Raw genomic sequence first — 24,353 nt, forward strand, 5'->3', positions numbered from 1 at the left:
CAAGCAGCCCAGCATTCTCGACCCTCTCATTGAACCACCGGCCTGGTTGGCTGCGAATCACCAACAGGGCCTCCGGCCTCTTGAGCATTGCATGGGAGCCTGATTACCGACCCCCTGCCCACACATACCACCACCACTAAAAGGTTTCCATTTTTCTTAAAGTCACAGGCACATTGGGACCGGAGCAAGAGTACAGCAGGTGGGACGCCTGCCTTGCACGTGACCCACCCCCATTCGATCCGAGGCATCCCAGATGGTCCCCCGAGCACCGCCAGGAGTAATTCCTGCATGCAGGGCAGGAGTAACCCCTGAGCACTGCTGGGTGTGGTGGGGCCCTCGATAAAAGGGACAGGGCACATCACATATTTAATCCAAGCCCCTCAGAGAGCACAGGGCAGTATATGAGCCGGAGTTCTGGGGTCACTTGGGACCAGGAGTCTCTCTCAAATGCAATCCTGTGGCCTTCACTGAGGTCACACAGCCTCCAAAGCCTGATCTTGGCTGCCAGGGTGGGGTGGGGGTGGTACCTACTCCATCATGCCTACCAACCTGAGCACCTGCCCCTCTCCTGTATGACCCACTCCCACCTCTCTCCGCATGCCTGATGACAGGAACCTTACAGGTGCCCCTGGTCCCCAGCTCTGCTTATGGGTACTGTCACGCTGGTGCCATCTAATAGTTCCAAGGGGAAACTGTTGGCCACAGGTTCATGTGGCCAATGAGGGCCTGGGTATGCTCAGGGGGGCGGGGAATCTGTGTATCAGTTTTTTTTTTTTTTCTTTATGGGTCATACCTGGCAATGCACAGGCAGGGGTTACTCCTGGCTCTGCACTCAGAAATCACCCCTGGTGGTGTTCAGAGGACCATATGGGATGCTGGGAACCGAACCCGGGTTGGCCGAATGCAAGGCAAATGCCCTATCTGCTGTACTATTGCTCCAGCCCCTGTGTATCACTTTTATCAGACATCGGGTGATGACAGGAAGTCTATGGGTTCCAGCCCCGGTCCCCCCTCCCCCGCTGCCCCCGAGCAGAAGGCCAGACAGACAGACAGAGTATGCACCAGGGTTTGCCGAATGTCGCAGCATCTGAGCTCCTCTCCAGTCAGACAGGTGTGAGTGTCTCTTCATAGGAAGGACTGAAAATCTCAGCTAAAACAACGGAAAAGACATAGCGCCTGGGGGAGAGTCCAATGGTTAGGGCGCAGGCTTTGCATGTGACAACCTGGGTTCCACTCCCAGCACCACAAGCCTTGCAGGGTATAAGCCCGGAAGACCCCTGAGGACTGCGGAACTGCCAGGGAAGGCCGGACAACTCCTGGGTCTATGCAGAGCCTGGCACCCTCTGTCCCTGGCAATGATGGCTGAAACTTGGCGGTAGAGTCCCCAGGCCTCCTGGGCACCACTTTAGAGGGAGAAAAAAAAAAGATCCGGGTGTTACTATAGCTGTAGTATAGCTGGCGGGGCATTAGCACAGTGGGTCGGGTGTCTGCCTTGCGTGTGATCTACTCAGGTTCGACCCATGGCACTATAGGTGGTCCCCCAGCACTGCCGGGAGTGATCCCTGAGTGCAGAGCCAGCCGTGAAACCCATGAATATCACCAGGTGTAGGGGGAGAGAGAGAGAGGGAGAGACAGACAGACAGACTGGAGAGGGAGAGGGAGAGAGAGAGGGGGAGAAGGAGAGAGAGAGGGAGAGGGAGAGAGAGAGAAGGAGAGGGAAAGAGGGAGAGGGAGAGAGAAAAGAGACAGAAAGAAGGAAGAAAGAAAGGAAGGAAGGAGGAAGGAAAGAAGAAGAAAGGAAGGAAGAAGGATGGAAGGAAGAAGGATGGAAGGAAGGAGGAAAACAGGAAGGAAAGAAGGAAGGAGGGAGGAAGGAAAAAAGGAGGAAGGAGGAAGGAAGAAAGGCAAAAAAGAGAAAGAAAGGAAGGGACGGCAGGGAGATTTGGAGGCTGGAGGGGGCTAAGAAAACGCGGCCTCCGTCCGCGGCCTCCGTCCTGAGGGCAGTTCCTTAGGCCTTTGTGAGCTTCCCTTTGCCGCGTCTGCCCACGCCACGCAAACACGGGGCCTGTGAGTCTCTCGAAGCCCGGCTCGGCTGCCTCCATCCTCTGCACCCTCTGGGCCTACCACAGCGACATCAGGGGGACATTTGCAAGTAGATGCTGGATGAATAATGGATGTCAGGACGAATGGATAAAAGCTTTCAAACTCTATTTGGGTGCCGGGCTATCTTCCCTTGGAAAACGCCTCTGAGAGCGTCTGCCCGTATTCTTCCCAGACACTTCCCAGCTCTTGTTCTAGCCGGAGTCTCAGCACGCCGAGCGACATTTATTTCTGCCTGGCTCCCTGGCTCGGATCCCACTTTGATTTCAGCTGCTTCAGATTTATCCTTTAACCCACATGGCTAAGTTGAAAAAAAAAAAAAAAAAGAAAAAAAGACAGTCCTCCCCGCCCCTCCCCCACCCCCGCCTCTGCCCCTTCCTCCATATTCCACTGACTTAACCATAGCTCATCGGAAAGCTTAGTGCTATGTGGAAGATAATTCAGAACTTTATTAGTATCGCTCACATTTTATTTCTATAAATACTGTGACAAATCCCAGGAAAAGCCCATATCTCAAACCGAGGGCAAACTCCATTACAATCAAAGATCTGGCCTGCGCCTTGGCAAATCTTTCTAATAAGAGCTTATCCGCAACAAATATGCTCCTGTTAAGAGAGACAAATGGCCCGGGGGAGGTGCAGGAGGCCCGGTCTGAAGGCTGTTGGGGGCTCTCGGGCTGACTCTATTATTTCACTGGGAGGCCTAGGACGCGTGTCTTTGAGGCTCTGTCTCCTGGTCTCCAAGAGAGAAATCCTCGTGGTCACAGTCCAGCAGGAATCTCAGTGGACTCAAAGGATGGGCCCCGGGAAGGGGGGTGATGTGCCCGCTAGACCTGGGCTAAAGTGCTCGGGGAGCAGGAGGTGTGAAGAACAGCTTCCACCCCACCATCCCCACCCCTCCATCCCCCCCACTCCCCGGCCCACGCTCCCCACCTCGACGCAAAGGGTTTAAACCTCTGAGGCCTCCTGTGCTTCAAAACGGTTTCTCTCCTTCAAATGAAGCCAAATATACAAGAGTTCCGAGCCTGTTTCAAGGTTAAGCTACAATCACCAGAGCAATTATTTGGAGAGCACTCGGGGAATTGTGTGTCAGATTAAAAGATCACTTTAATGTTTGACTAGAAAGTAGGTAAATTCTCAAGGACCGCCGAATTACTGCTTTCATCGTATGGCTTGATATGGACTATTTTCATTTCAAGAAATATCTAGGGCAATGAAGGATTTATTCATGTGGGGGGAGAAAGTATTCTACGCGCCAAAGGACTTTCATTTCTCCGTGAGAAACCATTTGCCTTGCTCTCAAATTTTACCCTGCCCGGTAAGACTTTAAATAAATGTGTGACACTTGAACAGTGATAACGTTTTCCCCTCTACTTTCTCATCTTGCCGATTTTTCTACATTTTTGCTTTTCAGCTGAGGTCAGTGAGACTGGACAATACCCCGCGCTTGGAGACCTGGTGGAAGTTTCCGGAATGGGGAGGAAAAGTAGGTCAACTTCAATCTCCAAAGGGATAGCAAAAAAACTGCAAAAACTGAATGAATACACTAAGTCCATTTCTCATTCTCAAGCAGAATCATCGAGAATAGGATTCAGGGGCCCTGGGGGGCAGCAAACACTATTTATGAGCACCCCTTCCTGAACATACTCAATGACCGTCCCACCAATGAACCAGCTGTGAGCCCCTGACAAGTCTCTGAGGGGCTGAACTTCCTGCTTCCACGAGAGCCTCACTCCCTCCAAGGCCACTGAGGATGCATAGTGAGTTTGGACACCTTTGGCACAGGGCAACTGCCCACAGCGGTCACCACTCTCTCCTCTGTCCAAAAAGAAGCCAGTTCAGAAGTTATCACTGGGAAATTGATGTTCAAACACAGGGACGGAAGTGGTACAACCAGACCCCTCCCCTCCCCTCCCCTCTCCCCTCTCCCTCCCCACCCCCTCCACAACCATGTGGTAGTTTATGCAACTAGGTTTATTAGTATTACTGAGTGAAAATGAGATGAAAGGCAAATAATGTCTCTTCTAAGAGATTTTGCCTGCCCCGGAGGAGTGAAATATCTCATGTTTTATAGGACCAGAATTCTATGTCCTGCATAAGGGAGTTTGCCTTCCACATGGCCGACATGGGTTTGATTCCTCCATCCCTCTCAGAGAGCCCAGCAAGCTACCGAGAGTATCCCGCCCACACGGCAGAGCCTGGCAAGCTCCCCATGGCGTATTCGATATGCCAAAAACAGTAACAAGTCTCACAATGGAGACGTTACTGGTGCCGGCTTGAGCAAATCGATGAACTGGACGACAGTGCGACAGTGCTATTTTTGCATAGCTCATTTTCAAAGATGTTAGACAGCTTTTTCCCCTTCTTGCAACCTTCTCCCCACTCTAATTCTCTATCTCTTTTAAACTTACTCACTTGCAACGAACTATAATCCTGGGTTCTGACTCACAGTAAACTACATTGAGCTTTCCTGAGAGCCCAAACCTCAACACAGAATCAAAGTAGAGGGAAGCAGACAGGAAGTAGGATCCAGGAAAGCATTAGGTGATGCTTGATTAAAAGAAATTTTTTTGTGCACGTGTGTATGCGTGTGTACACACACACACACACACACATATACACACTTTTTTAGCTGTTGTTTTTATCTCACGCTGGTGTGAGCCCAGTTTGTGCTTTCTGTGTCCTTGGAAAACGGTCTATCTTGTGCTCAGACCAACTTGAGCATTTGCTTGAAATTTTCTTAGCTTCGATGTGATACCATCACAAATAAGTGGCTTATGTAGGGTCAGTGGCAGGTAGGCCTGTTTTATTTCGGCATTCCATGGCCATCCCCTGCGAGCTAGCCACTGCTCTGTCTTGTCCTGATGGTCCATTACCAGGTCTGCTGTCTACCCTCAGTGAACATCAGTCCAGGGGGAGAGTGGCCGGGCGGCTTAGAAGGAAGCAACCACACCAAGGGCTAAGACAGAACAAATCACCAGTCGGAGCCCACAACAGCCAAACCACCCAGCTCTACTAAAAACACTCTTTCGGAGATAAGTCCAAGGAGAGTCCCTAAAGTCTCCGCAGGGACGTGCACCCAAACATCCTGGTGAAGCCAGTCCACAATAAAAACCAGATGGTTCGAAGTGCATGGCTCCCGGAAAGAAAACCAGTGCGTGGATCAGGTGGTCTTTGCACTTATTTAGTTTTATTATTAGTTTTGGCTTTTTGGGCCACACCTGGCAATGCTTAGGGTTACTCCTGGCTCTGCACTCAGGAGTCACTCCTGATGGTGCTCAGGGGACCATATGGGACGCCGGGGATCGAACCCGGGTCGGCCGCGTGCAAGGCAAATGCCCTACCTGCTGTGCTATTGCTCTGGCCCCAGTCTTTGCATTTGATCTCCACAAGTGTCCAAACTTCAGTGTCCAAATTCATTTGTGATGCGCAGCCAGTTGCTAAGTTGGCCAATGCGGGCACTCACTCACGGTGCCAAAGGAGCATCTCGCCCTTGCCAGACCCTCTGTGGACAGGCTATGTCAGTCAAGCTTCTGCGTGTAGGTGGACGGGGACGTCCACTGTGGACTGAGCTCCCGAGAGACTGGAGGTGTGTGTGGTTTCTGTTCCAGGGGGTCAGCTGCAGCCAACGAGCACGCAGGGAGGCAGGGGAGGGCGCGCGGGCAGAGCCTTTCGGGGCCAGCCCCAGAGGAGGAGGGCAGGTTCCGTTCCCGCCCGAGAGTGGAGGCTTTTATTAGGCCCGCTGGGGAAATGAAGCTCTATCGCACCCCCCCCATGCCTCTAATTAGGGGACTCACCGCGTGCACAGGAAGAAAGGAAAGGACAAGTTTACGATGATAACTTTGTCTTTATCAGACAGCGAGCTTGCGGGCGTGACAGATCCTTAAATCAATTCTGCCTCTCCCTGCTTATTAGCCCCGACTCCTGGCGGCATTAGCATAAGTCCATCAAAAGCCGGCAGAGAAGGAAGAGCTGGGGCCTCGGGAAGTTTTAATGAGTTGGGGCGACCCTGGGAAGCAGGCGCCGCGTGTGCACAGGGCTCGGGGGCCGGCGTGGTTCTGTGGATGCCAGTCCAAGGTCTGCAACTCGTGGCTGGCTTGAGGGGACGCCACCTCTTGGTAGGTCCCCCAGCCCCCCGAGTTTGGGACTCGGAGGGCAAGCGGCGTGCTGCTGGGCAGAGAGACCCCCCAGGGCACGCTGCCTGGGTAGAGGCAGCAAGGCGGTGCAAGCGTTGGGGGGGACAGGCTGCTGCGGCCGGGGCAGAGGGAAGTGTCCGGCCACCGCTGGGACGGAGGGGGACAGAGGGGGTGGCTGAGGGCCCTCCTTTCCAGGCCTGCGTCCTCGGGCACCATCGTTTACTGTGGGTTCAGGTATCAACAGGAGACTTCCAAGACGTGTGCTGACAGCGGAGGGCCAAGAACACGGGAAGAGGAAGAAGAGGAGAAGGTAGGAGCCAGGGGGCCCCAGAGGCCACGTGGATTTGTTAGCTTGGGCGCTCGGCCCGGAGCAGGACAGACGGCTGGTTCCAGAAGCAAGTGGGCAAGATTCGGAGCATCTGTTTATTGAGGGCTGGGGGGGCCACATGGCAATGCGCGGGGCCCAGTCCTGGCTCCCAGCTGCCTGGTGGTGCCGGGAACCGGACTGGAACCAGCTGCATGCAAGTGTCAACAGGCTCAGGCTGGTCTTGGAAGCAGTGAAGAAAAGGGTGACCCAGAGATCATCCAGGGGAACTTGGCTCCCGCGTGGGATGGAGGGGTGCTTTAAGGCCAAGGGGCAGGGGTGGCGCGGCAGCCACCCCCACCCCCCTACTGGGGGAGCGGCCTGAGATCAAGTCTGGGTTTGCAGACCTGGAGTGTCAAGTGGGAGGTCTGAGTCCTCGAGCAGGACTGGCGCTTCCCAGGGAGAGACCAAGAAGCGGGCCTGGGGGTAGGGGGCACCCAGATTCCACAGCCAGGAGGGGAAGATGATTCGCTGTTGAAGGAGAGGGAGGAGCACCCCCCCCCCCGCCCCCTGGAAGGGGCAGAAGTGTGGCCCAACTGTCGCAGGGAATGTCGCGGGGAGCAAGGCTCCCCCAGCCCTGCGAGCACCCTCTGACCCGGCCCAGGTCTCTGGGTGGGAGGGGGAGTCTGCCGCTCACGCCATGAGCACTCACCCCAGAGGGGAGACAGACTTCACCCTCCTGGAGAAATCAGGGGCCTCCAACTGGCTTCAGCCCAGGGACTCTGAGCGAGCGGAGGAGGGCCAAGCTGCACCCGGGCGGGGGGCTCTGTTGGGGCACGTGGTTGGGGGCCTGCAAAGAGCTCTCAGAGGTCACCGAGAGATGAGAGTGGAACCGCTGATGCCACAGAGCCCAGCCAGAACCGCACCCACAGCTACGGGAATCGGAGATGCTGGGTTTGCGCCCTGGTGCCGGCAGGGGCACCCGACTAGCACGGATGTGGTGACCCCGGGGGTCGGACACGGGGAGAGGTGGGGACCCCCTCTCAGGATGGTGACCCCGCTGGGGTCGCCTCACTCGGCGTCTTCAAGCCCCTCAAGGACAAAGGGGCCGAGACACAATGTCTCTGAGGGCGGTTGAAGAGAATCTTGGGGGGTGGCGGGGTCCCTCTTTGGGGTTCCTGCCCCCAAGGCAAGAGAGCTCCCAGAGTTCCATATTAAATGTCTCACATATCGATCGTCCAATAAAGCTGTGCAGAATCAATCAGACGGAAAAGGCCGGGGAATTTCACTGGGGCCAAGGGCACGATGTACAAAGTCAGAGATACTGAGATTTGATTACTGCCAAGAGTTTTTTTTTTTTTTTTAGAAAATTGGCTGTGGCACGAGGCAGCCATTGGCTGATGTGGACCCCGCGGAGAAGCAGTCAATGTTGGCTCGGTAGTTTCGCTCCATCCCTCCTCCACGGGCCGCGTTCCGGCCTGGACCTCCCCCTCAGCCCCCACTTCAAGTTTTATAATCATGAACAAAGGAGCTAGGACGACAGATGAAAAGGGAAAAGAAAAATGTCTGGGGGCTCAAGTGGACATGATATGCACATGCAAAGCCCCGAGTTCAATCCTGGCGCTGCAGGTCCCCACCCAGCTCCCCCTAACCCCCCCAAAGCAGTGCTCCCCCACTATAATATTGAAAATGGCCAGTGCCCGATATTGTGCCTGGCAGGTCCCCTGGTGTGCAGGTCCCTGACTTAGGGGCACAGAAGAGCCGGCATCTGGCTCGCTGGAGCCACGGCTCCAGGACTCACACTTGCCCGCTGCTGGGCACAGGGCACAGGGCTCCCCGCACCGCTGCTTTCTGCTTCCTGTCTTTAAGCGAATGAATCCTTCCTTCGCCACATACCACACTGTCCCTCCCACGGAGCGTTGGGGAAGCACCTACCTACTCCCAAGAATTCTGCTCCCTAAAACATTCATAAAGAGGAGCTGAAGAGTGTAGCGGTGCTGGCCTTGCATGCAGCTGACCCGGGTTTGATCTCTGGCACTACAGATGGTCGTCCGAGCCCCATCAGGAGTGACCCCCCTGAGTGCAGAGCCAGGAGGAGCAGGAGTAAGCCCCGAGCACCAATGGGTGTGTGTCCCCCCCGCACCTTCCCCCCCTCCCCGATCCCACTAATAATTTCATGATAAATACCAGAGGGGGTTCACTTAGGGGTGATCTCTGAGGTCATATAAGAATACCAATTCCGCTTCCTGCTAGGTTGCTAAGAATTCGCACTCAGGTGCCATCCTGAATCCCACGACTCTCCTTTCTACGCCAACCATCTCACCTCTTGCCCCAAAGAATGGGTTTGTTTGGCTTGTTTTGAACTCTACTTGAAGGGATGGCAGGTTGTTGGCAATACCCAGAGACCCCCCTACTCCCCCTTTATTATAAGCCTGCGGGTGGTTCTAAGATCTTGCTTTTCTTCACTGAGCAGCTCCGAGTGTCCATGCTTAGGCACCACATCCTCTCTGGAGAGCACATTTAGTATCAAGTATCAAGTTTTGCTTTAGCTGTTTGTGGGCGTTTATTATTCCATATGAATTTTAGGAGTGCTTTGTCTATTTCTTTGACAGATGTCATGAGTATCCTTATTGGGATCGCATTGAATTGTAAAAGGTTTTGGGTAGTATTGCCATTTTGACAATTTTAATCCTCCCAAAGCAGGGAAGAGCCTGGCAAGCTCCCTGTGGCATATTCGATATGCCAAATACAGAAACAATAACAGGTCTCATTCCCCTGACCCTGAAAAGAGCCTCCAATCGTTGGGAAAAACTAGTAAGGAGAGACTGCTAAAATCTCAGGGCTGGAACAAATGGAGACGTTACTGGTGCCCACTTGAGTAAATCGATGAACAATGGGATGACAGTGATAGTGAGTCCTCCCAGTCCATGAGCAGGGGATGTGTCTCCACGTGTCCTCTTTTATTTCCTGAAGCAGTGTTTTATAGTTTTCTTTGTACAGGTCCTTCATCTCTTTAGTTGATTCCAAAGTATTTGATTTTCCGAGGCACAATTGTGAACAGGATTTTTAAAAAAACAAATCTTAAACTTTTTTTTCATTATTTGTACATAGAAAAGCCATGGACTTTTGGGTATTGATTTTGTAACCTGCCACTTTACTATACAAACCTATTGTTTTTGGAGCTTTTTTTTGTAGAGTCCTTAGGATGTTCTAAGTATAGTATCATGTAATCTACAAACAGTGATAGCTTGATTTCTTCCTTTTCTATCTGGATGCCCTTGGTATCTTTTTCTTGCCTAACTGCTATGGCAAGTACTTCCAGTACTACATTGAATAGAAGTGGTGAGTGTGGGCAACCTTATCTTGTGCCCAATCTTAGAGGGAAGGCTTTTATTTTTTTCCCCATTGAGAATAATGCATGCTGTGGGCTTGTGGTAGATGGCTTTGACTATACTGAGGAAAGTTCCTTCAACTCCCATTTTGTTGAGAATTTTTTTTTAAATGAAAAATGGGTGCTGGATCTTGTCAAATGCTATCTCTTTATTTACTGATATGGTTATCTGGTTTTTATCTTTTCTTTTACTGATATGGTGTATTATGTTGGTTGAGCTGTGAGTGTTAAACCATCCTTGCATCCCTGGAATGAATCCTACTTAGTCATGGTATATGATCTTTTTGATGAGTCATTGGATTCAACTCTTAGTATTTTGTCTTCGCATCTGTGTTCATCAGGGATATCAGCCTGTGATTCTCTTTTTTTTGTGGTGTCTCTTTCTGCTTTTGGTATCAGGATGATATTTGCCTCACAGAAACTATTTGGAAGTGTTTCTGTTTCCTTAATTTCCTGGAAAAGTTTGAAAAAGATGGGGAGTAGGTTCTCTTTAAAGGTTTGGAAGAATTCAGTAGTTGAATCCATCTGGGCCAAGGCTTTTGTTTTGGGGGAGACTTTTGATTACCATTTCAACTTCCTCAATAGTGCCAGGTCTTTTTAGGTATTCCAAATCTTCTTAGTTCAGCTTTGGGAGATTTATAGGAATCCAGGAATTTATCCATTTCTTTGAAGTTCTCTTGTTTCATGGTAAAAAGATTCTCAAAGTAATCTCTGATGATTCTCTGAATTTCTGTGGTTTCTATTGTGATGTCCCCCCTTTCATTTCTGATTTTGTTTATTAGTGTTCTTTCTCTTTATTTATGAGTTTTTTAAAAAAATCTGAAATTTTATTTTCATAAGGTAGTTCACATTGGTTACATTCAATATTTCAACACCAATCCCACCACCAGTATTCTAAATTTTCCCACTACCGTTCAAACCTGCCTGCCACAGGCAGATGCTAGATAATTTATTTTCTGTTGCTTATTCACTGTATCACTATCATCCCATTGATCACTGATTTGCTCGAGCAGGCCCAGTAATGTCTCCATCCATCCTAGCCCTGAGATTTTAGCAGCCTCTTTTTACTCATCCTTCCCAATGGTGCCACATTAGAGGCTCTTCGGGGTCAGGGGAATGAGACCCATCATTGTTACTGTATTTGCCATGAATATGAATATGACACAGGGAGCTTGCCAGGCTCTCCCCTGTGCAGGCATTAAACTCTCGGTAGCTTGCCAGGTTCTCCAAGAGGGAGAACTAGGCTATCAGATGTCGTGCGGCCGCATTGCCCTGTTGCTTATTATGAATATAATAAGAGATCATACAGCCACTTTTATGGCCGCATCATCCTGGAATTTTAAAATTGCAAATGGCGGGGGCCCAGAGACATCTCTGTAGGGAGCTAATCCATTTTGAGATTCGGCCTGTGATGTGCTGAAATATGGCCCAGAGGCAGTCCGTGGTCATGACAGCCCGGACCCTGAGGGGGCGGGGAGATGGGAAGGGACAAACCATCCTTGCCTCTGCCTTATGGTCTGGAGTCTTTAGTCCCTGCTCCTGCGTACCTGGGCCTTTCTTCTGGAAGTTTGTGGTCACCTGGGGTTCATCTGGAGTGGGTGGAGAGGGGACACCCACTCCATCTGCAGTGCCCTGGTGAAATCATCTTGGCACGGGGTCCAGAGAAATCTCTGGCTAGCTGCTGTGCTCTGGGATTCATTGCTAAGTCTCTGGATCAAGGCTGGTGAGGCGCTTAAATATGGCCCCTTAAAAAAATGAGGCTCTTTGTGAGTCTTGCTAGTGGTTTATTGATCTTGTTTATTTTCTCAAAGAACCAGCTCTTGGTTTTGTTGATCTTTTGGATTGTTTTGGGGCTTTCAACTTGTTAATTTCTAAGTATTATTATTTCCTCCCTTCTGCCTGGTTTGGGCTTCTTTTACTGGCCATTTTTCAAGATCTTAAGCTGGGAGGTTAAATTATTTATGTGGGCTTTTTCTCCCGGATGAATGCTCACATAGCTGCAAACTTTCCTCTTAACACTACTTTCGCTGTGTCCCACAAGTTCTGGTAGCTCATGTCTTCATTCTAGCTTGTTTACAGGAATCCTGTGATTTCCTCTTTGATCTCTTCTCTAAGCCACTGGTTGTTCAGTAGTGAGCTATTTAATTTTCAGAGGTATGATTTGATTCTCCATTTCTGGGTCTGATTCACTTCTATTTTCGGTGTATCATGGTATGAAAAGATAGTTGATACAATTTCTATCCTCTTAATTTCATGGAAATATGTTTTGTGAAGCAACATGTTGTCTATCTTGGAGAATGTCTCATGTGCACTGGAGAAGAATGTGTATTCATCTACTGGGGGATGAAATATCCTCTGTATATCTTCTAACGCTCTCTTCCATTTCTTCCCTCTTTATTTACTCTTCAAATAAAGTATGTCCTTGCTGAGCTTTAGTCTGACTGATCTATCGAGAGGTACAAAGATGTGTTGAAATCTTCAACTATTATTGTGTTGCTGTTGATGTCTTTCTTCAAATCTATGAGCAGTTGTTTTAAGTATTTTCTGGTACCCTTTAGGTGCATGTACATGTAGGAGTATGAGTTGTTCCTGATGTACAGATCCTTTGATCATTAAGAAATGACCTTTACTGTCTCTTACAACCTTCTTCGGTCTGAAGTCTGTGTGATCTGGTACAAGTATGGCCACCCCAATGTTTTTTTTTTTTTTTTTTTTTTTTTTTTTTTTGCTTTTTGGGTCACACCTGGCGATGCACAGGGGTTACTCCTGGCTCTGCACTCAGGAATTACCCCTGGCAGTGCTCAGGGGACCATATGGGATGCTGGGATTCGAACCCGGGTTGGCCGCGTGCAAGGCAAACGCCCTACCCGCTGTGCTATCACTCCAGCCCCGGCCACCCCAATGTTTTTGAGGGAGTTGTTTGCTTGTAGAATTGTTTTCCAGTCTTTGACTTTGAGTCTGTTTGCCCTGACTGTTCAGGTATGTTTCTTGATGGTATCAGAGGACTGAGATCAATTTTCTGATCCATCCTGCCACTCTGTGTCTCTTAATTGGTGCGTTTAGTCCATTCACATTCAGAAGATTATTGTTATGGGACTTTGTCCTGTTTTTCTGCAGGAGTTTGGTGTGTTTGAGGACTTTGTCTTAAAGTAGTTCATTTAGTTTTTCCTGTAACCATAGTTTTGAGTCTATGAAGTTCCTGAGTTATTTGTGAAGCTGTGTATTATTCCTTCAAGTATGAGAATCTAGCTGAATAAAGTATTCTTGGTGAGGTGTTCATTTCATTGAGTTTTTTCACTATATCCCAGCACCGTCTTTGGGGCCCAGAGGGTTTCATCAGATAAGTCTGCTGTATATCTTAAGGATGCTCCTTTATAAGCAATTTACTTTTTTGATCTTGCTTCTTCCAGTATCCTGTCTTATCTACGGTGTTCATCATTCTGATTAGGATGTGTCTTGGAGTGTTTGTAGCTGGTATCTTTCAGCTGGCCTCCTCCAGGCCTCCAGGATCTGCATGCATGCACTCCTCAGCTCTGGGAACTTTTCAGCAACGATGGCTTTGACAGTTACTCCTTCATCGGGGGTTTTTGTCCTGTCCCTCTGGTACCCCAATGCTTTTCATGTTGTTCTTAAACTCATCCAAATGTTCTCTTGAACATCTGCTGGTTTATTTTGAGGCTCTTTCCCATCTCCTGCTGTTGTCTGGAGATTCTCTGCAGCTCGTCTTGGGGCTCACTGATTCTGTCCTCAGCAGCTGCCATTCCTCTGTTGAGGCCTTCCAGCACGTTTTTTTCATTTCACCTACAAGGCTTTTCACTTTCAGGTCTGTCATTTCTGTTTGCATTTTAGTTTGTATTTTCCTCGTTTACACCCTCCTATCCTCTTGTATTTTTTTATTGGCAGTGCGTCCCATGGTTTCTTTGAGCTCCTTGATGCACCCTTAACACTCCATTCTAAATTCCTCATCCGAGAGGTTTTATAACTCGTTATTACTGGTCGGGTCATCTGGGCTAGTGTCTTCAGTCACTAAGCCTGGTGGGTTTCTGTACTGCTTTCCCATTGTGACCTTCGCATTTTGGAATCTTGCACTCACCATTGCTTTTGTGTTCTTGGTGTAACGTTAATTGGAGCCGGAGCTAATGGACTATTGGCTTAATGTGTTTGGGGTGGTCAGGCTGCCCTCACCTTCATCGAAGAGGCTAATTTGGGGTTCTTATGGGATATGGTGAAGGAGATTAACTAGCAGGCTTGTTAGTGGCTGCCACTCAAGAAGCCAGCTCCCACGGATCCTCTGACCTGTGATTCCAGGAATTAGGTTCTTGCAGCCCGTGGCCCTCGTTCAGAGCTGCCTCCAGCCTGTAAGATCCTCTTGTATTTTATTGGCTGTGCGTTCCCCTCTGCTCCGCTCTGTCTTTCCATCCCAGCCCAGCCCACGCACCATTGCCGCTACCCCCTACCCCCCACCCCCAGACAGTCTTGAATCAACTGATGCTTCAGCATTTATGAATTGGGGTGATCTAAACAAATCAGAGTTTTTTGGGAAAAGAAAAGGCATTTGATGATAAAAAAAAATGACTTTCACTGTAAAAAATATTTAGCAATATAGAAGAGAAAAATCAACCCCAAACAGCTGTAATTGATTAATACTTAATATTCACTTATGACGGACATTTGCCTTATTACATGGGCAATCTACAACAACAGTGTATCTAAAACCACTTCCAGACTCGGCCCGCTATTGAAGACAGCCTCGCAGACCTTCTGAGCAGCCGGCCGGTTCCCAAAGGGCCACGGCTGGGTCTCAGGTGCCCGGGCAGCAGCGGGACCCCGCAGAAGGCCAGAACTGCAAACGGAAGACAGGTCTGAGATTGCTAATGGCCCCCTCATGGGAGGCTCCCGCTCTCCGCGGTGGTTTCAATCAACGCTCTTTTGATCTGGGAGGCAGGGACAGGCAGTTCTTATTAAACACTTAATAAAAGCAGTTCTTTCCTTTCAAACCCAGTTTTGGAGACTGCTTCTTAGCCCTGCGTCTCCTCTCCGTGGCCAGCTGCCCGTAAGCTCCAGGGAAAGGAGACCGGCATGGCCCAGTAGCGGGGGGACTGAATGAAGGTGCTCCCCGGAGCCCGAACCCTCCATTTCTAGGGGTGCAGGATCTTTCATGCTCACCAGAGAGATACGGAATCAATGGGCTTGGCCTGAGCAGGGCCTGGTCACCCGGGGGACTAAACTTGGGCCTCTCCTCGGTCATGCTGTGAGCGACAGGCAGAATTCACGAGGGGTGCTGGGACCCCCTTCCCAGGGGTGAAGGCGCAGCCTTGCAGGCGGCTGAACCCAAACTTGTGCCCCTGGCACCACATGGTTCTCCTGGGCACTGCCGGGTGCACCCCTGAAGGCCCCTGAGCACTGCGTCCTTGGGGCCCTTGCATTGATTTGTGGGGTCCAGTTTGCTAGGAACCACTGGAAGGGGCTCCCAAGTCTCCTGAGCCTTGCTGGGGAGCTCCCCCAGCCCACCTCCCCCAAAAATACTCAGACGGGAGAAGAACATCCCCTTTGCTCTCTGGTGCCACAGCCTTCACTAAGAAACAGGAAACTAGTCTTGGGCACTGCAGAGGGAGCCTGGTGTGGATGACGGGGCCCGAGGCTCTGGGGAGGCAGAGTGAGGCTTTTACAGGGCGCTGGGGGTGGTCCACGTTCTCCAGGGAACACGGGTCAACGCTGGGCAGGATGGAGAGGGGCCACATTGGCTCTGAGCGGGATGGTCCCGCCAGCACGCATCACGCGCACGCTGTCTGGCAGAAGGGAACCAACGTGACAAGGAGGCTTCTCTAGGGCCTCTTGGAGAAGGGCGATGTGAGCAGGGGTCCGGAGAGGGTGCGAAGGAACGGGCCCTGCGGAGAGCAGCGGGAGGAACCTTCCAGAAAGAAGGAATGGTAGGAGCCAAACTGTGAGACAGGAAAAGTCTTTGGTCTGTGGTCAGAGGTGAGAGGTGGCGGGCGGGGGCCTGGGCAGATACCCTGCTGGGGAAGGGCCAGAGGCACCGTCAAAGGGGTAAACTGAGGCTGACGGAGGCAGAACCCGGTCAGATGTCTCCAAACGGGAGCGAGAGAGGACACCGTGCCACGGCTGACAATTTTCTCAGACTCTGCTGTTCATTTCAATCACTGCAACCAGAACCCGCGCTGGCCTGGGTGTCTGGGCATGGTCTCGGCTCTTGGAATCCCGACATCGACTCTGGCCCGGGCTGCCAGCAAGGCTGAACTTCGGGGTTTCAGTGAGATGCGGGCGCTAGAGGGGACGACTGTGCCCCACCGCCCGGCTTCTCCTCTTCTCCAGTGATTTGTTTCCATCTGAGAACTCCATCCCCCGAGATACCAACCCAGCTGCTGGCAGAGCCTAACGCTCCCCGGTCGCTGGGAATTTCCACAGACCAGAGGCATCTCGGGGTCTGCATGACGGTGGCCGACGTCGGCCGAGACATGAGCAGGTGCCCCTGGGTCCTGACGTCAGCTCGCGCTGCAGACTCCGACACACAGACCTTCCCTTTGGTCTTATTTGGGGGTCATACCTGATGATGCTCAGGGGACCAGGGGGCCATGGGCAGCGCTGGGCAACAGGCCAGGGTCAGCTGTGCACGAGGCAAGGGCCTTATCTTAGCTTCGGTACTGTTTCTCTGCCTCCACCCCCAGGACTTCTCTGCTCTGATCATCTACTGGGTAGGGAGAGAGAGACTCCTCACAACCACCCTCCCTGGAAAACCCAGTGGCATCCCGTCTCTACAGCACCCTCCTGGTTTAGCCTTTTCCCTGTGGGTAAGTGCCTGGGGGTGCCCTTATCTAACATGTGAAACAGCGTCTCTTGCTAAACTGTCAGCGCGTAACTTTCACAACCTTTGCAAAAAACGCTTCTCTCTTCTTGATAGTGGGAGTCCAACTTGCCTCTTCCCGCCCCCCCTCAAAGTACAGATACAGGAGTAGATCTTGTCACTGGTGCTCAATTACTCTCTCGGCTAGAGCACTGAGCCGATCTCTTTACAACAACAACAACAACTGTCACTGTCACTGTCATCCCGTTGCTCATCGATTTGTTCGAGCGGGCACCAGTAACGTCTCTCACTGAGAGACTTATTGTTACTGTTTTTGGCATATTCATACGCACGGGTAGCTTGCCAGGCTCTGCCGTGTGAGCTCCATACTCTCGGTAGCTTGCCGGGCTCTCTGAGAGGGGCGGGGGAATTGAACACGGGTCGGCCGAGTGAAAGGCAAATGCCCAACCGCTGTGCTATCACTCCAGCCCAACAACACAACAACAAAAATAGCGTTTTAAGAAGCAAGCTCAAGTCATACTTCTGTTTGAACGTTCTAAAAGCATGCCTTCAGAAACGGGCGGCTTAGCAGAGACCCTTCCCATCGCCCGGGCAACGACTCAGGAGGACAAAGGGGAGGATGAGGAAGCCTCTTGTGTTGGTCAGACCAACGGATGAACCAAGCGTGTTCCCAAAGACTCCTCCCAGGAATCGGACCCTGGCAAGAGAAGGAACCGAGCCCGAGCCCCGAGCTGAGAGCCGAGAGCTGGGAGCTGAGCCCGGCCGCCACTTGCCTGGAGTAGTGGGACTCGACCCCCAGGGCCTCCCGCACGTTGGTGATGAGCTGCTCCAGGGCCGAGCTGGTGGTCGACGGGAGAGTGGCACTGCTGCCCGCCTGGACGTCCCCGGAGATTTCCGCCGTGTTGTCGCCCAGGTAGTACTCGTGGAACTTCAGGATCCCTGGAATGAGACGGACACGGCCCACGTGACACCTGCTCGGGGCTGGGGGAAGGAGAAGTGGCCATGAGGGGACACCCAGGGGGCGGGGAAGGCTGATGGGCTGAGGCATCCTGGGCGAGCCGAGCCACGTGGGCACCAGGCGAGAGGACCCTGAGAACCAAGGGTCACGGGGTGGGGGTGGAGGTGGGGGATTCCGTGATGGGCTCGGTCACGATCACCCGTGCCCAGAGCGCGGGCCGCTTGGCAGAGAACTCAGATACTCAGAACACACGTTTGCCAGGTGGCCTCTCAGGGAGGGCCCCCCACCAGGCACCTGCTCCCCAGAAACCCACGGGCCAGGCCGAAGTGCCGCCTGCAGGACGGGAATGAATGCTGAGGCCCCAAGGCAAACACAAGTCGGCTTCTACTTTTAGGGGGTACATGAAAACATTGGAAACTCTTTGTTGGGTCTGTTTTTGGGTCATAGCTGGCTGCACTCAGGGCTTATCCCTGGTCGTGCCTGGGCAGGGGCGGGGGGGACCCTCTGAAATGCCAGGGATCAAACCTAGGTTGGCTGGGTGCAAAGCAAGTGCCCTACCCACTGTGCTATCTCTCACTCTACTACCCTGGAAACCCTTATATTCACTGTATCACTGTGTCACTGTCATCCCGTTGCTCATTGATTTGCCAGAGCGGGCACCAGTAACGTCTCCATTGTGAGACTTGTTGTTACTGTTTTTAGCATATTGAATACGCCACGGGTAGCTTGCCAGGCTCTGCCGTGCAGGCGGGATACTCTTGGTAGCTTGTCAGGCTCTCTGAGAGGGGCGGAGGAATCGAACCCGGGTAGGCCGCGTGTGAGGCAAACGCTCTACCTGCTGTGCTATCGCTCCAGCCCAGCCCTGATATTATTATTACTATTACTATGTCTAAATAAGAGTACGGGCTGCAGAGCAATAGTACGGTGGTGGACAGGTCGTTAACCTAGCACATGGGCCAACCCACGTTCCTCGAGACCCCCCCACCCGCCAGGAGGGAGCCCTGAGCGCAGAGCCAGGGATAACCCCTGAACCTCACCAGGTGTGAACCATAAACCCAAAGACAAAAAGGTCTGACTACCTCGTCAGTCAATAAATCTGGAGAAGATGAAAAGAGAGAAGAGTAAGTGAAAATAAAACTTAAAAATAAATAAATAAATAAATAAATAAATGAAAGGGCTGGAGGAGACAGATAAGCCAGAGGGTCTTTCTGGCCTATTGGACAGTGGTAATGAGGTGTGTCAGTCCCGGGGACGGCTTCGGCGTCTCATTAAGAGAGGGTGCGGGCCACAAGCGGCCTCATTATACATGGCTCATTATGACAGAGGATCTGAACCCGCCCCCTGTCCAATCCCGGCCTTCGCCACCTAACAACCAGCGGGGTACAGTGTGAGGCCCCCGTCATCCCGCCAAGTCCTCTCGGGCATGGGGACCCCCCTGGGAATGAAGACACACAAGCGTTTTCGCCCGGGCTGCACATTCAGCGAATCCCGGAGAGCACCACGGCTCAGAGCATTTTCGTGCGTGGAGGTTGCTCCTTGTGGAGCGGACCATATAAAAAAAAAACAACAACACGGGATGATGGGGGGGGGAAATAGATAAAATCATGCCTAGAGCTCAGAACCCCCAGAAAGCAGCCGTCACTTTATTGGAATCGAAGGGTCAGAAACAGAAGAAGGAGTTTTGTCCACTGTCGGTGGCAGTTTGAGCTTACAGATATTCTTGAACACTCCCAATTATAAGATTCCCTTCTCTAGTCAATAACCTCTAATTGGATCTGGTGTGTCTCCAATGCAGTAAAGCCATCAGCATTTTATTATGGGAAAAAAAAATATGGGCCTCACAGCTAATTAGTGCTTCTGTATTTAGTGAAATGGTTACAGCCTGAACATTTAGTGCTGATTTAATCAACGGGGGTGGGGGGGTGGGGGGGAATTTTTGTCTTAAACTTCTGACGTTCAAGTTAAAGATGGGGTCCTTGTCAACGTGGACGTGTCAGGCCCCGGATCTTATTTATAGACAGTGATGGAGCGGCCACAATCAGATCATTTTGGTCTAACTTTAGCCTGACGCAGGGTGGCGGGGTTAAGTCGCATCGAGGAGGAACGGACTCGCAGCTGTCACCTTCCCGGCTAATGAACAGCAGCTGCCTAAAATTAGGGCCTCTGGTGAACTGAGTCCTGCCGTGAGGGCGTCCTCCCGCTGGGAATAGTGATATCTGGAGGGCGGGCGAGGTCTGGTCTGTTCCACACATCCCAGGCAGCCGCCCCCCCACCCCCGGCCCCCAACCGCCTCTAAGGCTGAGGTGTGTCTGCAGAGACATGCCCTCGGGGAGCTGCTCGCTCACCTGCCCCCGGGGCCAGCAGCCAGCTGTACAGGTAGCCCGCGGCCAGCGAGTAGTAGAGCACCAGGCCGCGCTGCCCGTTCACCACCTCCAGGATCTGGTCGACGGTCACGGGCGAGTACGGGTCGGAGTCCTGCTGCCCCATCTGCCTCTCCACCAGAAGGTCGGCGAAGGCCCGCGTCCGTCCTCTCTCCGCCACGGCCAGGGCTTCATCGTGATGGCCTGGGGGACGAAAGGGGACAGGCTGAGAGGTGCGTGGGGGACAGTGCTCCGGCCTCAGACCCGCCCCCCCCAACCACCGTCAACCAGGCTCTCACTCACGCGATGGGTGCCCGGTCCACGCTTCGGGGGGTCCCACGCTACACAGGGCGCAGTTCTCAGCCATCGGACCTCCCTCCGCCTGTCCCCTGGCCCTGCCCAATCTCCCCGCCCCCCACCCCCCGACACACACACACACACACTCACACTCACACACACACACTCACACACGCACACACTCACACTCACACACACACTCACACACGCACACGCACACACTCACACACGCACACGCACACACTCACACTCACACACACACTCACACACGCACACGCACACACTCACACTCACACACACACTCACACACACACTCACACACGCACACGCACACACTCACACTCACACACACACTCACACACGCACACACACTCACACACGCACACGCACACACTCACACTCACACACGCACACACACACACTCACACTCACACACACACTCACACACGCACACACACACACACACACACTCACACACACACACTCCCTTCCCAGCTGCCCCCCAGCCTGCTGGCTTCTCCTCGTGGGATTCCGAGGACCCGAGGCTCTGCACTCGTCACCCACCAGCCCCGTGCCTGGAAAGGGGAGCGTGCCGTCGGGCGCTTGTATGGCTCTCCGGGGCACTCAGGGTCAGGACAGGGTGAGACCCCGGGGTTTGGTGGCGGGTGTGGTGAGACTGATTTGGAGGAGCCAGAGCGTGGCCCGGCCACTAAAACGCGCTTTCCTCTACCCATGTTCCTACCGCCCCCACTAAGGGTGCGAGCCAGGTCATAGGTTCAAAGCCAGGAAGCGCCAGCGAGCCCCTGGGCGCCCGGGCAGGGGCTGGTGTAGTGGGGTGGGCTCTCAGTGGGGGGGCTCTCGGAGGGAGGAAGAGCATCGGAGTGGGCAGGCCTGCGCCCTAGAGACGGGGAAGGGGATCGGCCTGAGCAGCTGCCTCCCCTCCTCACCCCTCCCTCACCCTCTTTCTTCCTGGCCTTTGCCTATTTCCTCTGCCACGTGGCGTTTCTGTTTCTCCTGCTGGTGGTCGAGGAAGAGGGTCTGTAGGCGGCGGGGCTGGGGGCTACTCCTGGCTCTGTGTCTCCTCCAGCAGTGCTCACCCAGGGGCCATGCAGCGTTGGGCGGGGAACTCGGGCGCCTGCATGCGCAGCCGACCGCTCGGCCCTTGAGGCCAGCACCCTGGCCGTGCCACAGGCCTTTCAAAGTTCTGTCTAGTGTTGTTTTCTGAAGCACCGTGATTCACAGTCAGTTCTGTCCATGATAGGATTTCCCGTGCACCGCGGCCAAGACCCACCCACCCGCCGTCCAGCAGTGTCTCGGTTTGTCCACTGACCATTGTTTTCCTGGCCTGGCTCTGCACTGCACAGGAACAACCCATGTCCTACCTACTCTGCACAGGAACAACCCATATCCTACATACTCTGGGCTCCGGGGCCTCTCCCTGTCCCTCTGCAGACTGCACCCCCCCCCCCCCCCGACCCAGAACGGGGGACCAAGGCCGCCGTCCCCGGCATGTCCGAATATCTTTGGAAGTCAGAGGTGAGGCCCGTCCTCCTCTGTCTGTGGATGAAGACCCCAGTGTCCCCTTGAAAAAAATATATCTCTGGAAAATGTGCTCGTGGGCCGGGATGACAGTTTATTATCTATTATCATCACAGTGTTAAGTCTGTCTAGCACTTTGGGGCTAATTTTCCAGCATGCACAGAAATCGTTCCTGCTGTTCCAGTTAATAACTTAATAAAGTAAAAGAAGGCATTTGCGTGCGCGCCCATCAATCCCGGCTCGCTGCTGATACTCCGGCCCTCGGGAGCGGGATCGAGGCCCCCTCGGCGTGCCCTGGAGGCCACCGCGCCCGTCTCCGGGTCTGTGTGGCCCCGAACAGCTCTTCCACAGCGTTGAGGACAAGCGCTGTGCTACACAATCCCCGGCATTGTGCTCCTGTAGCATTCGAACCTAATCCTCACTCGAAAGCCTGCTGCTTTATACTTTTATGCTCTTATTCATCAGCTTTAGACCAGATAACAGGCATTCCCCCGGCAAGCGGGATTAGAAATGGGATGGAAACACTGAGGCATATTCAGGAAGGGAAACCGGCTGAGGATGTAGCTCCGTGATAAAGCACTCGATTTGCAGGTAGGAGGCCCGGGGCTCAGACCCATGCATAGTAGCTGTGGGGGGAGGGCGAGAGAGTGAGAGGAAAATGATTTTATGGGAGGGGGTGGGTCTCCCAAGCTGTGCTCAGGAGAACTGCCTCCGGGCAGTTCTCAGAGCCAGTGGCCAGTGTGTCCGTGTAGGAGCCCAGGTTCGTGGTGTAGCCTGGGCAGGGGCACTGCCTCTTCAGGCATGACCCCAGCCACCCTGGCCTGCTCAGGGGACGAGGAGCTCGGCATCACCCAGGACCAGCCACGTACGTGCCAGGCTTGCGCCTTAACCCCCGGGGGTGGCTATCCGGCCTAGAGTCAGCATTCACGCACTAGAGATCTCTGAGGCTTGAACCCTTTGCCAGGAGGAGGAAGGGGAGTGTGGAATGGATCTCAGCTCAGTCATCCTGTCCCCGAGGACACGGAGCCACTTGTGTGGGCGGCTCGACGGTGCCCAGAGGCCCCTTTCCGTAACGTGGCCCCCCCCCCCCCCGAAGGTGGCACCGGTGCCGAGATGACGCAGGCGCCGGAGTCCTCCCTTGGGTAGGGGGCGGCTGCGGGAGTTTTGGGTGAGTTCCGGTGAGCCTGTGTGCTTGGAGCCCCCTGGGCCCCTCGGAGCCCCACGGCGCTTACCCAGGCTGACGAGCACCCGCTGCAGGGCCTGGTAGGAGGACGTCTGCAGGTCGAAGAGCGAGAGTTTGTAATCCGTGCTCAGCTGCGCCTCGTGGCGGATGGTTTCAAACAGGGCCGATGCCCGGTACAGCTGCCGAGAGGTCAAAGAGCGTCATCCACTCCTCCCAACCACTGACCCCCACTGCCCACTCCCCCGAACCACCATCCCCCGCCGTCCACTCCCCCGAACCACCATCCCCCACCATCCACTCCCCCGAACCACCATCCCCCTCCATCCACTCCCCCGAACCACACCCTGTGATCCCCGACTACACAGCACCTCTGCTCACATCCCCACGCAAGCCTAAAATTTGCTTTTACGGGGTTGGAGCAATGGGACAGCAGGGAGGGTGCCTGTCTTGCCAAGCAGGGTTCTATCCCTGGCACCCCATAGGGTCCCCTGAACTGAGCACTGCGAAGGGTGATCCCTGAGTACAGAGCCTGGAGTAAGCCCTGAGCACCCCCAGATGTGGACCCCAAACAAAACAAAACAAAACAAAACAAAACATGGCTCTTAAGGTCTGAAAGGCTGAATCTTTATTTCCAGGTAGGTTCTGAGGCCCTGAAACAGCATCAGATCAAACCCAGTCAAATGCTGACATTTATCATCATCATCATCATCATCATCATCATCATCATCCCGTTGATTGCCGAATTTCTCGAGCGGTCTCAGTAACGTCTCCATTCATCCCAGCCCTGAGATTTTAGAAGCCTCTCTCTACTCATCCTTCCAACGATGCCACATTGGAGGCTCTTTCAGGGTCAGGGGAATGAGACCCGGCCTGTTACTGGCTTTGGCATATGAATACACCATGGGGACCTTGCCAGGCTGTCCCATGTGGGCAGGAAACTCCCAGTAGTTTGCCAGGTTCTCCCAGAGGGAGACATTTCTATTTGTATTAAATTAAAACAAATTTTGTGTGTGTGTGTTCCTTGGGGCCACAGCTGGTGGTGCTCAGAGTTTACTCCTGGCCAGCTGGGGGGGGGGGGCCCTAGGGGGTGCTGGGGATTGAACCCAGGTCGGCTGCGTGCTCGCCAAGCGCTCCGGCCCCTCTGCTGACACTTCTGGGTGGATAAGGAGACCCGGGTCAGGACCACAGGCTTACAAAGGCTGATGCTGTCAAATGTTTTAAAACGTTTTCTTAAACAAACAAACAAACAAACAAAAAACAGCC

General features: G+C 53.0%; 1 protein-coding gene across 2 annotated transcripts in view; it reads right to left on the reverse strand.

Moving 5' to 3' along the window:
• TTC28 (tetratricopeptide repeat domain 28) overlaps window positions 1-24,353 on the reverse strand; it is a 724,018-nt gene that overhangs the window by 71,198 nt on the left and 628,467 nt on the right. For both annotated transcript variants that reach the window (XM_055146863.1, XM_055146864.1), the window contains 3 exons: window positions 23,140-23,269; window positions 20,057-20,275; window positions 17,527-17,692 (listed from right to left, as the gene is read on the reverse strand). In XM_055146863.1, the coding sequence (XP_055002838.1) occupies window positions 17,527-17,692; window positions 20,057-20,275; window positions 23,140-23,269 (515 nt within the window). The remainder of the gene's footprint in view (window positions 1-17,526; window positions 17,693-20,056; window positions 20,276-23,139; window positions 23,270-24,353) is intronic.

Source organism: Sorex araneus, chromosome 9, assembly GCF_027595985.1.
Source record: "Sorex araneus isolate mSorAra2 chromosome 9, mSorAra2.pri, whole genome shotgun sequence".
Lineage (NCBI taxonomy): Eukaryota > Metazoa > Chordata > Mammalia > Eulipotyphla > Soricidae > Sorex > Sorex araneus.